Source organism: Trematosphaeria pertusa (genome assembly GCF_010094035.1).
Source record: "Trematosphaeria pertusa strain CBS 122368 unplaced genomic scaffold BU26scaffold_11, whole genome shotgun sequence".
In the NCBI taxonomy this organism is placed as follows: Eukaryota; Fungi; Ascomycota; class Dothideomycetes; order Pleosporales; family Trematosphaeriaceae; genus Trematosphaeria; species Trematosphaeria pertusa.
This window is the reverse complement of record NW_022987222.1, coordinates 1,117,530-1,132,368: the sequence shown is the minus strand read 5'-3', so window position 1 is coordinate 1,132,368 and position 14,839 is coordinate 1,117,530. Positions and strand designations below refer to the sequence as shown.

The 14,839-nt window shown below is 55.2% G+C and overlaps 6 protein-coding genes across 6 annotated transcripts; 4 read left to right on the top strand and 2 right to left on the bottom strand.

Moving 5' to 3' along the window:
• Positions 1 to 344: 344 nt before the first annotated feature.
• BU26DRAFT_432064 (uncharacterized protein) lies at positions 345 to 1,836 on the top strand (the record flags this gene model as incomplete). The annotated part of the gene is made up of 4 exons (XM_033823952.1): positions 345 to 497; positions 555 to 842; positions 903 to 1,275; positions 1,331 to 1,836. 4 exons carry the CDS (start codon positions 345 to 347, stop codon positions 1,834 to 1,836), a joined length of 1,320 nt encoding a protein of 439 aa, XP_033681213.1.
• Positions 1,837 to 2,565: 729 nt separating this feature from the next.
• BU26DRAFT_64512 (aflatoxin B1 aldehyde reductase member 2) lies at positions 2,566 to 3,708 on the top strand. Its single transcript, XM_033836138.1, has one exon. The coding sequence runs from the start codon at positions 2,728 to 2,730 to the stop codon at positions 3,685 to 3,687; it is 960 nt and encodes a 319-aa protein (XP_033681212.1). The 5' UTR covers positions 2,566 to 2,727; the 3' UTR covers positions 3,688 to 3,708.
• Positions 3,709 to 4,256: 548 nt separating this feature from the next.
• On the bottom strand, positions 4,257 to 6,219 carry BU26DRAFT_405721 (uncharacterized protein; the record flags this gene model as incomplete). Its single annotated transcript, XM_033822858.1, has 3 exons — positions 4,257 to 5,670; positions 5,721 to 6,007; positions 6,055 to 6,219. Coding segments are annotated over 3 exons (1,866 nt in total), but the record flags the coding sequence as incomplete, so codon positions are not given.
• A 1,270-nt stretch (positions 6,220 to 7,489) lies between these two features.
• BU26DRAFT_532819 (uncharacterized protein) lies at positions 7,490 to 8,342 on the bottom strand (the record flags this gene model as incomplete). The annotated part of the gene is made up of 3 exons (XM_033831122.1): positions 7,490 to 7,566; positions 7,625 to 8,232; positions 8,296 to 8,342. The coding sequence occupies 3 exons, from the start codon at positions 8,340 to 8,342 to the stop codon at positions 7,490 to 7,492; spliced, it is 732 nt and encodes a 243-aa protein (XP_033681210.1).
• A 123-nt stretch (positions 8,343 to 8,465) lies between these two features.
• On the top strand, positions 8,466 to 11,129 carry BU26DRAFT_64492 (uncharacterized protein). Its single transcript, XM_033836137.1, has 2 exons — positions 8,466 to 11,001; positions 11,051 to 11,129. The coding sequence occupies exon 1, from the start codon at positions 8,623 to 8,625 to the stop codon at positions 10,729 to 10,731; it is 2,109 nt and encodes a 702-aa protein (XP_033681209.1). The 5' UTR covers positions 8,466 to 8,622; the 3' UTR covers positions 10,732 to 11,001; positions 11,051 to 11,129.
• Positions 11,130 to 11,478: 349 nt separating this feature from the next.
• Positions 11,479 to 13,364, top strand: BU26DRAFT_567696 (alpha/beta-hydrolase; the record flags this gene model as incomplete). Its single annotated transcript, XM_033833682.1, has 4 exons — positions 11,479 to 11,613; positions 11,675 to 11,849; positions 11,896 to 12,954; positions 13,057 to 13,364. The coding sequence occupies 4 exons, from the start codon at positions 11,479 to 11,481 to the stop codon at positions 13,362 to 13,364; spliced, it is 1,677 nt and encodes a 558-aa protein (XP_033681208.1).
• Positions 13,365 to 14,839: the final 1,475 nt, after the last annotated feature.

Sequence of the window (14,839 nt, the reverse complement as noted above, 5' to 3'; positions counted from 1 at the left end):
CTGTCTCCAAAGACTAGACCTCTGGCACCCTTACTAAGCTCGTGGCCCGCAGACGCCGAAGCTCCGAGCCAGGCGAGCTTGAGCTTCCCCGCAACGTCATCTTTGTCAAAAAACAACCTTCTTGCAGCCACACGGGCCGATCCTGTGAGCATGCGACTCTTTCCGCCTTCAAATCGCGCGCTTCTGGACTTCGATGCGGGGTGAAGCACTTGTCGCAAATGTTCGCCAGAACTGTTCATATAAGAAAAGCTTTCCTCCCCTCCATATTGAGCAACGCGACTCGATCGAGAGCCACTACGATACATCGAATTCCGCAAGAAAGTGACAGAGGGCAATTGAGAAGAATGGCTACCGCGTCGAAGATCCATCTTGAGGCTTCGCAGCAGCCGGAGTTCTATGTGCAAGGGATTACGGGGGATAGCGCGAAGACGGCGAGCGAGCTGTTGCAGGAGAATCATGAAAAGTACCATATCTTCTTCAACCAGGATGGGTTCCATGTACGTCTCCACCCGAGTGGCTTACAGCTTTCCACAAGCTAACATGGAGCTCGACAGAACCACATCGTCCACCACCTCCTCACCATCTTCGCTCTCAAAGCCACCCCCGACCAGATCAAGAAAGGCTACGATAACAACACGTCATATCAGCGTCCTCCCGTCCCGCTCCACAAGAAGATTGTCGATGATCTGCATGACCCCGAGAGATATAAAACGTATTTGGGCAACGAGAAGTCCTACCACGATTTCATGGTGTTCTTCCAGGCCGAGATCGAGAAGAAAGGATGGGAGAACGTGCTGAATGAGTTTGTGTTCAAGGGAGACGAGAGGGCAGACGATATGCTTGTGCGCATGTTCGCAGGCCAGTAGAATGCGCATCTCCACAACTGGTCTCAAAGCTGACAGGATTGCATAGGCTTTCTACACCCCATTATCCACCTAGGTTTCGGCGTCGAGTTCCGCCAACCCGCCATCATCGCCGAAGCTCTCGCGCAAGCCGCAGTGCACGACAGCTGGACGAAGCCCCTCTTGATTGGCGCTGAGGAAGCCGCGAAGTCCAATGGTGCCGATCCAAAGTCTACGAAGACGGTAGTCGAGCTCCTCAAGGACATGCAGGCGGATAAGAAATTGAAGGCTGCTCCACAATGGAAGGATGGCAACAAGATCCGTGATGGCATCTTAAAGCGCGCACCGGACGAGATGGTCAAGTACGCTGCGCAATACGTCATCTCGGAAGACCAGCTTGAGGAGAAGACGGCGGAGATGATCAATGCTGCTGGTACGATCCCTCTCCACCCCTCTTGCAATCGAAATTGCTGATTGATTGGGTATAGTATACTACACGGCAACCGCCCAACACCCACCCAACCAAGTAAAATTCGACTTCTTCTATATGCACTGCGTAAACTGCAGCATCTTCTTCTCCTCCTTCCTCCACGCCTCCTTCCTAACCCCCGCCACCAAACGCCGCCTCCTCGAATGGAAAGTCCGCAACGACCTCACCATGTACGTGTCGCGCGGCTCCCCAGACCTCTCCCTTTCCCACATCACTTCCTACAAATCCAGCCAGGATTCGTCATGGGACGACATCATCAAGAGGGCCAATAGGCTCGAGGACGATGGCCATACGAGCAAGCTGATTAGGGCGCTGGCGAATGGGGAGAAGGTGTGTAAGGGTTTTGAGGACAGGGAGGGGTTCTTGGTGAAGGGCGATATGTGGAGGGTGATTAGTAATATGGTGATGGATAGTGTGGAGTCCGGGGGTCCGCATTGGGTGAGGGGTTGTGGATTTGAGGAGGCGTGGGAGAAGATCCCTGAGAGGGAAAGTGCGAGGTTGTAATTGTAGCTCTGGTCTCCCAGACGGGGGAACCTTGGAAGAATACGCACGTTCTTGCACAGTCGCGCGACTGATTCGTTCCTTCCAAGAACGCTACCTGCGCAAGCTGTACTCCGTCGCATGAATGAACCACGACTTTTGCCAGCAAACCACGCCGCAACGGCTTGTCCGCAAAGCACAACGCACCGCGTCGCACTCTCCCTGAGCCTATCCCCGAGCTGCCCTATCGTGACCTCTCCTTGGCATATCTTTTGCACTCCTTCCTCATTGCCTAATCGCACGAGAACGCTTTCCAAGGTTTTGCACCATCCCTTAGCGACCTTATTTCCAAGCGACACCCTCCCATCGAGGCCAATCAGATCGCGCTGCTCCGTAAGTGCTTATCCGCTTCGACTAACTACAACTTCCTTACACTGTATCCTTCTTCGAACAACACGGGGCGTTCGGGCGCAACAATCACGGCGACGGACGAATTGTCCCTCCGCAGGAATGCGCGTGTGGTGGAGGTATCGGCGTCCAGCGTGCGGACTGCCGAGCGAACGTGTGGGGCCCAGGCCGCGGGATGAGTAATCCATGGGGGATACCTGGTATAGGTTGGTAGTGTCGTGTCGGTGTATTGCTGTAGCACGAGAGGGGGAAGTATCCGAAAAGTGCCCTGGGTAGCCCGCCCCGAAAAGTGGCCGCCGCCGCCGCACCGGGCAGGGCATAGAGGGGTACGTACGTAGGTATAAAGGTACGTTGGTAGGCGTCGTCGCTCTTTCCAGTCTCAGTCAATCAATCAACTCTCTCGTCTCTCTCCACATCTCGTCCATCTACAGCTCCCACCGAGCCCACAGCGCGCGTCGGAACCGCTCTACCCACTCTCCAACTACCCCAATCCCCCGCCTTTCCAAAATGCAAATCAAAGCCGTCTTCGGCGGCGCTGCCCTCAACCCGCACGGCGCCTTCAGCACCGACGCCGCCGTCCAGGAAGCCTTCGCGCTCCTCAAGCGCGAAGGCGTCACCACCCTCGACACCGCGCGCCTCTACCCGGGCTCCGAGGAGACCATCGGCCGCAGCCCCGGCCACGAATCCTTCATCATCGACACCAAGCTCCTCGGCGGTTTCGGCCCGGGCTCCCTCAAAAGAGACGCCGTGCTCGCCGACGCCCAGGACAGCCTGAAACGCTGCCAGATCGACCAGTTCGACATCCTGTACCTGCACGCGCCGGACGCAACCGTGCCGATTGAAGAAACGCTCGAGGCCGTCAATGAAGTCTACAAGAAAGGACTATTCAAGCGCTTCGGCCTGAGCAACTACACCGCCGAGCAAGTGCAGGAGGTCTACGATGTCGCCAAAGCGAAGGGCTATGTTCTCCCTAGCGTGTATCAGGGCAACTACTCGCCCGTCGCGCGCCACCTCGAGTTCCTGCTCTTCCCCACCCTGCGCAAGCTAAACATGGTGTTTTACGCCTACTCGCCCTTAGCTGGCGGCTTCCTGACGAAGACGCCGGCGGACCTCGACGCCGGCGCCGGCCGCTTCAACGCCCAGGCCATCGGCGGCATGTACAAGAACCTGTACGACAAGCCCGCGCTGCGCGAGGCGCTCGGCGAGTGGAGCGACATCGCGGCGAAAGAGGGGACCAGCAAGGCGGAGCTGGCGTACCGCTGGGTGGGGTACAATTCTGCGATGAAGGCGGAGCTGGGCGATGCGGTGATCTTCGGAGCGAGCAGTCTCAAGCAGATTGAGCAGACGGTGCAGGGGCTGAAGAAGGGTGGGCTGAGCAAGGAGGCGGCGGAGCGGATTGAGCAGCTCTGGGAGAAGGTCAAGGATGTGGCGCCGATTGATAATTGGAATTCTACTAAGAGGGACTGAGTGGAGGAGGAGTAGGCGAAGTTACGACTATAGAGATAGACGTCATAGGTCCCCAGGAGGACAGACGGAATGAAATATATGCTTACGACGACGATTGGCATCAGTAGATGCTCTGTGGATGGAAGAGCGTACCACCCAGGGCACTTCGACCAATAGGCGAACTGCGTCAGATTGAGTATACCGCATAATGGAGGATAACTCTGTTGCATTGATCCTGTCTGCAGATAGATTTGATAATAATACAAGCTGTCTATTCATACACCTCAAACCTTTCAAATACCCACCGACCCTGCCCTGTACACACAAAGGAAACCCAGACCGATTTAATAAGTCCCAAAGATATGCTTTTCTCGATTACGCGGCCTCTATAGACTATGCCGAATAGCATAGCCCTGCGCCAGTACAATGCCATGTTTCCATTCCATTGCAACGCCCCATCCCGAGTGACAAAAGAGATCCCAACAGCGAATGGAATAGATAGATCGATTACCCGGGGTATACCATTACTCCGCAATTAGTCTGGTCGAAGTCGCTGATAATGGAAAAAGAGAGGGAAAGGAAGGAGAAGTTTACAGCGCCGCGATCTTCGGTAGCGGCTTATTCTTCAACTCATCGAACGTCATTCTCCTCGCTTGGGCGGCGGGCATCTGCGCTCCCGCACTTGCGTCCGCGCTTCCTCCGCCGCCACCGTGCTTGGGCTGCATGTTCGCGTTCTGCGGCGTGCGACTAACTGTTGTTGACGCAGCTCTTGCTACGTTCGCGGCACCAGCCGGGATATCTGAGTGTCGCAGTGGGCTCGCAGAGCGGTACTTGCGGAAGGGAAGAATTTTCTCAATGCTCAGCCTTATATCGTCTAGTTCCTTCTCAAGCTCTTTGCGAAGGTTGACTTTGTCGTCGTCCGGGCTGCTATCGGGACTAAACTTGCTCAGCAGCTCAGCAGAGGAGCTCCTGACAAGTTTGAAAATCTTAGCAGGGACCGCCTCGTTGCTCTCCTCTTGACTCGCGGACTGCGCTTTTTCTAGCTGAGGCGTTTCTAGCTGAGGTTTCCAGCTCCTCCATTTGCGACCGGCTTGTTGAGCACCCGTCGTGGCATCGGGTGCGCTAGCAGTCCGAACATGGCCCATATTTCGAGGCTTTGGAGGCTCAGTACCCGGTATATGGGTGCCGTTCAGGATGGCGTATGCGATCTCGTTGGCGCTAGCTCTTCGCCTGGAACCTCCGCTTCCGGAAGAAGGACTTCCTCGGCCTTCGTCTGGGCCCGTCGACCCGCTTCGCGTGCTCCATGCGACGCTGCCCACCGGTGTGGTCGAGCTGAGGCGATGCGGACGCGTGAGAGAGACGGATGAACGTGAGTAGCGACTGCGGTAGGAAAAGCTGTAGCCGGAGTTTGCATCGCGCAGGTGCGGATGAGAGCGTGACGAAGCTGGCCCTAACGGGGAAGGCGCTGGCGGGTGGACAGCACGCCATGCAGACGCTGAGTACTGTGCTGGAACCGATAAGGGTACAAACCCCGAGGGCGCAATAAGAGCAGACATACGAGGAGGTGGTGGAAGATGTTGGTTGGATGCGGAGGGATAGAAGACAGGTGGTGGGGACTCTACCGACGGAGCACGTGGCGGAATGATGAAGGCCGGAGGGAGCGGCGGGGGCTGCGCATGGGATGTGAAGATACCCAGCCCTATTGACCGGATGGGCGACGGAGCGTGGATTGTTGAGGGAGGCGACGCCGAGTTCAGGTCCCATGTCTCGACATCGGTGTTGGAAGTGTTCGAAGGGGTGCTCCTATGTGTTGACGCAGATACCCGGCCACCTTGATACTTTTCGGAGGCAATAGAAGCGCTGCGGGATGGTGACGCCCTTCGAGAAACACCAGGTGTGAGGCGAGGGTTGGCGGGTGGTGGTCTATAGCCGTGCTTCAGCAGGTGGGCTTCGAAAGGACGGCGCACGATCGAGAGCATGCCGAACAACGTACAGGAAGCCATCCTACGCCTTTGTTAATGATATCGATACAGTGCCTGGTGGCGGTGACGTACAGCGCTATCATAGCAAAGGCAATGCCCGCACGGCCAACCCGACAGGGTGTGCCAGATTCCCAGCCTTTAAGGCCAGGCGCTTTCGGTAGGCATACGGGCCGACGAGCGACAAGGATCATGTTCCAGCCGGAAGTCAAGAGCCATAGAACACATAATGTGACAGCAAGGCGGATGGCGACATACGAAGCCTTCTTCACCATAGATGGGTGTCGTCTTTGATGTTTCCATATTCTTTGCTTGAGGGAGAAGATAGTGTGGAGGACGATGTATGCTATCGTGACAAGGGCCTGGCGGGTGTAAGTCACGCGGCATAATAGCAAGGGGAGATACATACGGATGTCAGAGTGAAGACTTCCGAAGGGATGTTGGTTGTGTCGTCCGGCTCGGATGCGATTTGGAAAACAGTGGTGATGAGACAAATGAGAGAACTCCAAAGCAAGACATTCAACAAGACGGTGATGGCGACCAGTGTCAGCTGTCGACGGGGGATCTTTGTGTTGATCTTGATAGTGATGGTCGTCAAAGCCTCGGATTTGCTGGGCCGCTGGCTACCCTCCCCGCCGCTGCTGTAGGACCCAGCCATTAAGTGACTGGCGCTTCAGTCACCTAGATGTGACGGGCCTGAGGTGCGAAAAGGACAGACCGACCGTAGGAAGGCAAGGGCAGGATGAGGCAGAGAGCAAAGCGAATGACGGGCTCATCTCGACGATGAATAGGTTGCCAAAGAGCTTCGAAGCTGTGGAATACAGCTGCTATTCAAAAGAAAGTGTCGGTCGTCGCTAGCATCCGGTGCCTGGTGGTGTTAAGATGGGACAGCGTTGACAATTAAGCCTGAACACGCCCTCCGACCCGTGGCGTCTCAGGAGGAATGGTAACGACGGTTTAGAGCTTAATGGTACGGGATGTATTAGAAGCATTCCAAAGACGCGGATAAAGAAATTGGAGAGAATTCGGAAATGTCAGGAATGTTGCGCGATGAATAGAAGCGAGGAATGTTGTTGGACAGGAACGAATCTCAGGCGCGCAGGGCGATGAAGTTTGCGGCCCCGAAGGACACATTTTGACGAGCTTAATTTAATGCGTATTCCGATTGGAGCTCGCCTTATTGACTGATGAAGAGCATAGATGGGTTGAGTAGTCGCAGAGATAGTATTCGTCTGCTGCGCCATCAGTCTTCGATCGAGGAAGATTGAGAGTGCGCTATGCCGAGACCATTCTCGGGACACGTGCAAATAAAGGGTGCTGGGGGTACCTGCATTACCGCATAGACTATATTCCCCAGACAACCAATAATGCCGACCATGCTGGCCAAGCCCAGGAGCCGGTAGTGGTGACGACGCCTGTTCCCATAGCATCCTCGCATCATATTTCCGAGGCCAAAGGGGACCTCTTAGCGATGGGCACAGATGAGAGCACTCCTCATCCGGCTAAGATTTAGTCTCCAAAGTCGCACTCTTCCGCATCCGAGCCCAACTGGAGATGCAGCAGCAGGTGAAGCAGGGTTTGGAGCCCCATCGTCCCCAATAGGTCGAAGCATCGGACGAGGCTGGGATTTACGCGCCCCATTCCTCGAAGTTGCTGCTATGAGCGATATTTCGATATTAATCCGTTGAATATGCCCTCACTGCCACGGCTTACCTAGCCGAGCAACGAGGCCAGGGCAGCATCACGCGAAGACACTTTCATTCTTGAGAAGAGAACAGTGTCAGAGAGTGTCGTGGGCTGGCGACTTGTCGCTGGTTGCAAAGGTTGCAACTAAGGGCCAAGACTCAGAGGATGAGCAGCAAGACTAGGAGCAGTATGAGGACGAAGATGAGTACTGCAATACAGCAGCTGGACCACCGATCTGCAGATTGGCGAGAGGGTCAGTAGTGCTGCCAATCAATTCTTAAAAGGGCAATTACCTTCGTTCTTTTTGATGACCCAGCCCACCTTCTTAATGCCAGTCTGCAGCTTGCCGCCGACCCTGTCGGCCACAGTGTCGACGTCATTCAGGAGCTCCCCCTGCTCCTCGAGCTCGCGGCCCATATCGTCGGCTTGCTGTCGCAGGTTGCCCACGGTTCGGAAGACGCCATCCAGCTGTTCGTCTTGTTCGTGCATCAACTCCATCTGCCTCTCTTGCTCGAACTGTGCATAATCGTCTTGCTCTTCGAAGGAGTCTGGGTCGGGCAAGACGTCTCCATTCACGGCGGCCTTGCCCTTGTTCTGGGCGTCGTGGACGGTCTGCAGGAGCTCCTCGCGCATGTCTTGAACCTCGTCCCCAACATCCTTCACCAGCTTTCTCCGCCGCTCTACTTCGTCTATCTCAAGGCCGAAGCGATAGGGGTCATGCTCAACCGCCTTGACACTCTCGATCAGGTCCTCGAGGTCCTGGCTGAGGTCCTGCAGCGTCTGCTCGAGCTCGATGCGCGCTTCTCGAAGCTCGGGGGAGTTCGCGGACGAGGCGGACGAGCGGATTCGCCGGTACGAAGCAAACAGGGGCCGTGAGTTGTTCAGCGCAGACAGCACATCTCTGTGACGCGTGTCAGTATTCCATCCAGGCAGGCGCCCGGAAGCCGGAAAGGAGGGGCCTCACGCCTGAACCTGCAAGAAGGGGTCCTCGTCGTTCGACGTAGACATCATGTTGGGCCAGATGACACGGGAACGCCTGCAATCAAAGGCTGGCGAGGCGGCTCTGGGTAAAACGGAGCGGAGTCGCGAGTTGAAGCTTGCCGGCCAGGTCGTCAATGCGGAAGATCAGCCACAGCTCGCGAGGCGCACGGGCCACTCGGGCTCACCTGGGCGGGAAAGGCGAATTCCGCACACCAAGAATTCGCCCTCATTTTCCAGATGAAGCACGCAACTTCCAGAGTCGAGAGTCTCGTCACGCAAATTCGCCGGAGCGAAGACTGCGGACAACACTATGCGGCCCGCTGCGCTTCTCCCGCTGCCGGTCGGATTTTCTGACGTAGATGACTTCGTGGAGTCCCTCCTGGAATTCACTACTTCCTCATGGCTGCTGCAGACGCTATGTGGAGGCGTCCACATCCTGGATTTCTACACGAGATCGCCAGACATCTACTCCTCTATCCTTCCCCAGCCATGGAGGACATGGTTCAAAAGCCGGGACATAATGGATATCCTGGACCTGCTAATGAGAGAGGACCTGACACAATTCGATGAGAAAAGAGACGGGGAACTTACGTGGCGTGGCGGATCTCCTCCGCCGAGAGATCTACTGAAGTATATCCGAGATGTGCGAAAGCACCTGCTCGGACGCGAGTTCCCTCCGCCAAACTCAGGGTTGAAGGTTCAAAAGCCCAACATAAGCCGTGACATCGCAGTTGGCATGAAAGTCAAGAAGGTGCACGAAGTGGACAACTTTGCTCGCTTCGTCGACAGACTGACTTCCGACATTACAGCGTCAGGAAAGAGCGAGATCACACATCTTGTGGACTTCGGCTCAGGCCAGAACTACCTTGGTCGTGCACTTGCTGCACGCCCATACTCCAAGCATATTGTTGCTGTTGAGAGCAAGCAGCATAACATTGAAGGCGCTAAGAACATGGATATCAAAGCCAAGTTAGTAGCGAAGCCATTGGTCATGAGAAATAAGAAAGAATACCGAGCCGGCCTGAGAAAGGGGCAGAACGGGAAGAGCAGCGGGTCCAACGGCATTGATTCTTCGTCGATATCGGAGAACACCGCTCGCGAGGATATCAACGGTGCGAGCAATGCTCCGGTTGAACAAATGGCAGAGTCCGCATCGGGAACTTCCACGCATGACCGGCCTCTGAATAACGGAGCAAGCTGTGAGGACAATGGTTGCGCAATAATACCGCAGCCTTCACAAAACGGCGACACATTGGTGGAGAGCAAGACTGTCACAACCACCCTACAGATCTACACAGAAGGCCATGGCAGCGTGCAGTACGTCGAGCACATCATCAAGGATGGCAATCTTGGGCCAGTGATCGACCAAGTGCTCGACAGTTCACGAGTCCAGGAGGATAATGTCACGTCCACGTCCGGCGTGGTTGAAGAGCCGTCCAACCTGGAAGCCGTCCCAAAGCCTACCAATGTAAACGCCATGGTCATCTCGCTCCATTCTTGTGGCAACCTAGTCCATCACGGGCTCCGCTCGATGCTCTTAAATCCGTCGATATCCGCCGTAGCAATGGTAGGATGCTGTTACAACCTCGTAACCGAACGCTTAGGGCCCCCAACCTATAAACTCCCAACACTGCGACCGAATCATCCTCGCCTCGCGTCGACGTCCAACGCGTTTGACCCGCATGGATTTCCAATGTCTGAAAAGTTAGCAAACTATCCGTTACCGCACGCTCCGCTTTCGCCAGCGAACAGCACTCCTGCCTCGGATAGCCCACCAAAAGGTGTCCGCCTCAATATCACCGCACGCATGATGGCCGTCCAGGCGCCCTTCAATTGGGGCCGCGAAGACAGTGAGCTCTTCTTTACCCGACACTTTTACCGCGCGCTTCTTCAGCGCATATTTCTGGATCGGGGTGTAGTTTCCGCACCTGTCGATGTCGATGGCCTGGTAGGCGGCGGCGTCTCAGCAAATGGCCATACCAGCAAAGTGAACTGGACCCCGCCGAATGGACGCGGACCAGGTCTCAGCTCTGATGGTACATCCACGCCGCTGACCATCGGCACGCTCCGGAAGTTTGCCTACAGTGACTTCCGATCCTACGTTAGGGCCGCTATTGCGAAACTCACGACGTCGAATACTTTCTGTGAGGTCGACCCAGAATTCATTGCGGAGAAGATGGGTGGTTTGTCTGACGAAGAGATCGAGGATTACGAGGAGAAGTATGCCGAGAGAAAGAAAGAGCTAAGTGTTACATGGAGCCTAATGGCCTTCAGCGCCGGCGTGGTCGAAGCAGTCATTGTGACTGATCGGTGGCTGTGGTTGAGGGAGCAAGACGAGGTGGAGACTGCATGGGTCGAGCCAGTCTTTGATTATGCGATGAGCCCAAGGAATCTTGTCGTAGTGGGCGTCAAGAAGTGAGGCATTGAAGTGCTCGTTAGCCCTCATCGCTGCAGGAAAGTCCCAAGAGTAGTAATCGTCCTTGGGTCACTAGCAGTACTCTTGAACGGTAAATGCTTGCGCCACGTCGGGAACCGCCATCCGAGTACGTGGGATCACAAACCGGAGAGCCTATCGCGGCTAGTTGATTAAATAAGAATCTGGATAGATGTACTCAGTGGGAATGAATGCTCTGGTGGATCCGGCTTGGCTGTACACGTGGTGACTATTGTCGCGCCGGCAGGCCAAGATGCAAGTAAGCCCGCTCGCTCTCCGTAGGACTAAATTGACTTTCAAGCAGGTACGCAGCGCCTGCTTAGCCTCAAACCCATATACAGTGTTCGGATGCGCGGTCAAGTCCGCCCCTGCTAAGGTGCTGACAAGGCTAGGCGCGTATCTGCCCAATAGCCCAATTCGGACAATGTTCCATCGTCAACTGGGGAAAATAGCTACTGCCAAGAACATCATGATGAGCCGCACGTCAAGCTGAAATCTCCTGAGGCTCATGTAATTTTACTTCGACGGCATGCACTGGGGCGATGGCTGTGCTTGCAACGCACTTTCCTCATCGCGAAGGCGTGGCTGCGAAGCTCGAGTATAAGAAGTTGACCTACGTACCTCAAGGAACTCTTCTCCACACAGCTTTACAGTTCTCCATTGATCTATATTTCCAGGTGTATTTCTTTCGCTCCATCTCTTCCGTTATAGCTCTCGTTGCTTCCATTCGCTATGGGTCGCCTCGCCTCACTCCTGGCCGCAGGCCTTTTCGCAACGGCATCCGCTCGTCCATGGTCTAGGGATGAAGGGCACAACACCACTGCGACGAACACTACTGCACCAACCATGGTCAACGATTTTGCAGATGTGCGTTTATCTCTCCTGCATTCCTTTGGAGTGTTTTTCAACTGAGCTGACACTAGTGCAGATCGAGCCGTCAGAGGAACTGACCTGGGTGCCTTGCTTTGACAACCCCAAAGTGAGCTGCGCAAACTTGCTCGTACCGCTAGATTATGCAGATGAGAGCGCTGGTATGACGAATATTGCATGGGTTAAATACATCTCTGTCGACGAGTCTGCGGAAGACATAATATTCAACCCTGGTGAGTGCTCAATCCTCTCCAGAACGGCCATCACTGACTCGAAAAGGCGGCCCCGGACAATCTGGTCTCAGCCATGTGGCTCTCGGAGCCGAACAACTTCTGGCTAGCTTCGGGTCCCAATACAACCTCATCAGCTTCGAGCCGCGGGGTGTGAACAACAGCGGCCCTGCGCTGACCTGCTTCCCTGGAAAAGTAGAGGCACGGGAGGCGTTTAAGCAGAGCGGCAGTAATACCGTGCCTCTCCAGGAGATGTACCAACGCAGCAAGGCTCACGGCCAATACTGCACGAGGGCAAATGCAAACACTACAGCTAAATACGGCGGCACTGTCGCCGTCGCGCAGGATATCATGCACTTCGTCGACCTGCGCGCCGCGGAAAAGGGCACCCCAGATTCCGCTAAACTATGGTACTACGGCGTGAGCTACGGCACCGCGCTCGGCCAGACACTTGCAGCTCTCTTTCCCGAGCGCATAGGCCGCATGGTCCTCGACGGCAACGTATACGGCGTGCAGCACTACACGGGCGTGCTCCCCTCCGACGTAGACGACTCCGACGCAGCCTTCCATGACTTCTTCCAATCATGCTTCAACGCAGGCCCGGAAAAATGCACCTTCCACGGCTCCTCCACCTCTGTCGAAGAAATCGAGAACCGCTATCTCACGCTCCTGCAGAACCTGCGCGAACTCCCAGCCATCCATAACACCGACGACGCCCCAGGTGTCATCACCGATGCCCTCGTCTCCAACCAATTCTTCTCCCAGCTCTATAACCTCGTAGGCAACGCGGCCAGCTTGGCTGAAACCCTCGCTATGCTCGAACAGGGCCTCGCGGACGCGGCGTGGGAGACGTACTTTGGCCCTGCGGCAACGGGGCCTGCGCCTTATGGCTCTGCTGCAGCGGCGTTCGACGACCAGGAGGCTCTCCACCTCATCACGTGCATTGATGCGAATAAGAATTTTCCGATTACCACCTATGAGGAGTATCTGGATGTGAGAGAAGTCTTCCGCAAGGAGAGTTACTACGCGGGTGCAAACTCGGCGGCCACTAATCTGCTTCTCTGCTTGGGCATGGACATCACGCCGCCGCCATCCCAACAATTTCCTGGTAAGCCCTGCTCATCTTATCTAGCCCTTCCCTTCCCCTCCCAAACGTCCTCCAATTTCCTCCTCCGCAGACACCCTGCTAACCTATTCGTTTTTTCCGCAGGTTTCGACCCTGCCGGTACAACAACAAGCTTTCCTATTCTCTTTGTAAACTTCCTCCGCGACCCCATCACGCCGCTCTCCAGCGCCCAAAAAATGTCCGCCTTCTTCCCTGGCTCTGTCGTCCTCGCGCAGAACTCCACTGGTCATGGCATGTCGGCTGCGGAATCGGAGTGCACGTCTGGCTGGACGCGAGCGTATATGGCTGAGGGGACGCTGCCGCCGCCGGGTACAGTGTGTCAGCCGGATGTGAGGCCTTTTGTCGATACACCTACCAAGAGGGGGGTCGTCTTGCCAGGGGTCTATTTTTAAGCCGGGAGGTGGGGGCGTGGATAATTAGATGATGAGGTTTGTACGGTGGGATCAAGAGGAGGGACCGCCTGGGGTAATGCTTTTATATTCTTAATTGTTTGAGTTTGCGGTAATGAGCACTGCTTAGTTCTTCACAACCCGTTGCTCTTTTTGGGCCATGCCCTGGTTTCACGCTCTTCATCAATCTCACTTTGGGATAGGTGTGGTTTTCAAGGTTACAAGGGATTGCATGGACTGTGATGGTTGGGAGGTGGGGTTCCCCCAGCACGCATGGGTCTCAGCCTTCTTGAACTTGCCCATCATTGCCTGAAAGCAATTATCCTCATGAATTTCGACTGAGCAGAGCACGTGCGGGAAGAGTTGGGATCTGCTTTTTCCCGATGAACGGAACTATGCACCATTCACGTTGTATCTTCCTACACCTGGGGATGCGCCTCAGGGACGAAACATGAAACATTGGGACGTTCGCGCCCCAAAGAGGGAACTGTGGTGGGTTGGATGGAGAAATAACGCCTGAATTTTGAGACACCAAGGCTTTGGGATGCGCAAACTATGGCTTCGTATCTGGCGTGTCGTCGGCCGTCGGACGGACCCTCGTGCAGCAAGGCTGAGCTAGGCCAATTCCGGCCCGAGTCAAACCGCCACCCATTTCGATCATTGGTATCGAAAGTCTAAAAAAAGAGAGGTCGGCAGCATAAGGACATCAGAGCTACCCTCCTGTATATATCACGGTGACCAACAGACTTTCGGTCTCGTCACCGCTTCATGGAAGCATCGCGCACAGCAAATACGTCCGGCTGGTGACTCCGCCTCCTGCGCCGGCAACCCGTCTATTGCTCAGGCAGATGTGGGAGCCGCTTACCAGGCCAGTTCGAGCGGCTCGACGACGCTACTCACCCTCCTCCCAACGGCAGAAGTATTGATAGGAGCCCCGGCCAAAGAGCTGTGGGTGCTGTCTAAGCTGGTACCCTTGGCTGGCTTCCTATCCATGGCTCTCTCCCTGGAACGCAACATCATGCCCCACCAGGTTGGCGACTATGCCGATCTAGCTGCTACGGTGTGCGCACCTCGTTCGTCGAATAAGGAGCATGGGGCTTGCAGAGTGGAAACGATGTCGTCGGAAAGGATGTAACAACCTATCCACCAAAGTCATCTGCATATCTCACTTTTTCTTTGCAGCCCACCGTCGACTTTCCGTATATGTTCTCTCTAGTCAAACACGCCTCTCTTTTCAAGCTCGGTGTGTGCGCACCGTTCTAATGCTTTCATCGCGAGAGCATTGGCTTATCCTATGCCTGAGTAGTCGAAATATCGTGCTTCATTCACATTTCTCCACTCATCACCCGACATATCAGCGGTATGCACGAATGCAATGGGGCCAGTAAGCTACCCAGGTAAAATGGCCCGATTATGTCATTGTCAAGCACGGTGGTGCTTAGAAAATACGAGAGCCCATTTAACGAAAGCGGCTAGCT

Coding starts and splice junctions, on each gene's coding strand:
- BU26DRAFT_64512 (XM_033836138.1), top strand. CDS start 2,728: ATGCAAATCAAAGCCGTCTTCGGCGGCGCTGCCCTCAACCCGCACGGC.
- BU26DRAFT_64492 (XM_033836137.1), top strand. CDS start 8,623: ATGCGGCCCGCTGCGCTTCTCCCGCTGCCGGTCGGATTTTCTGACGTA.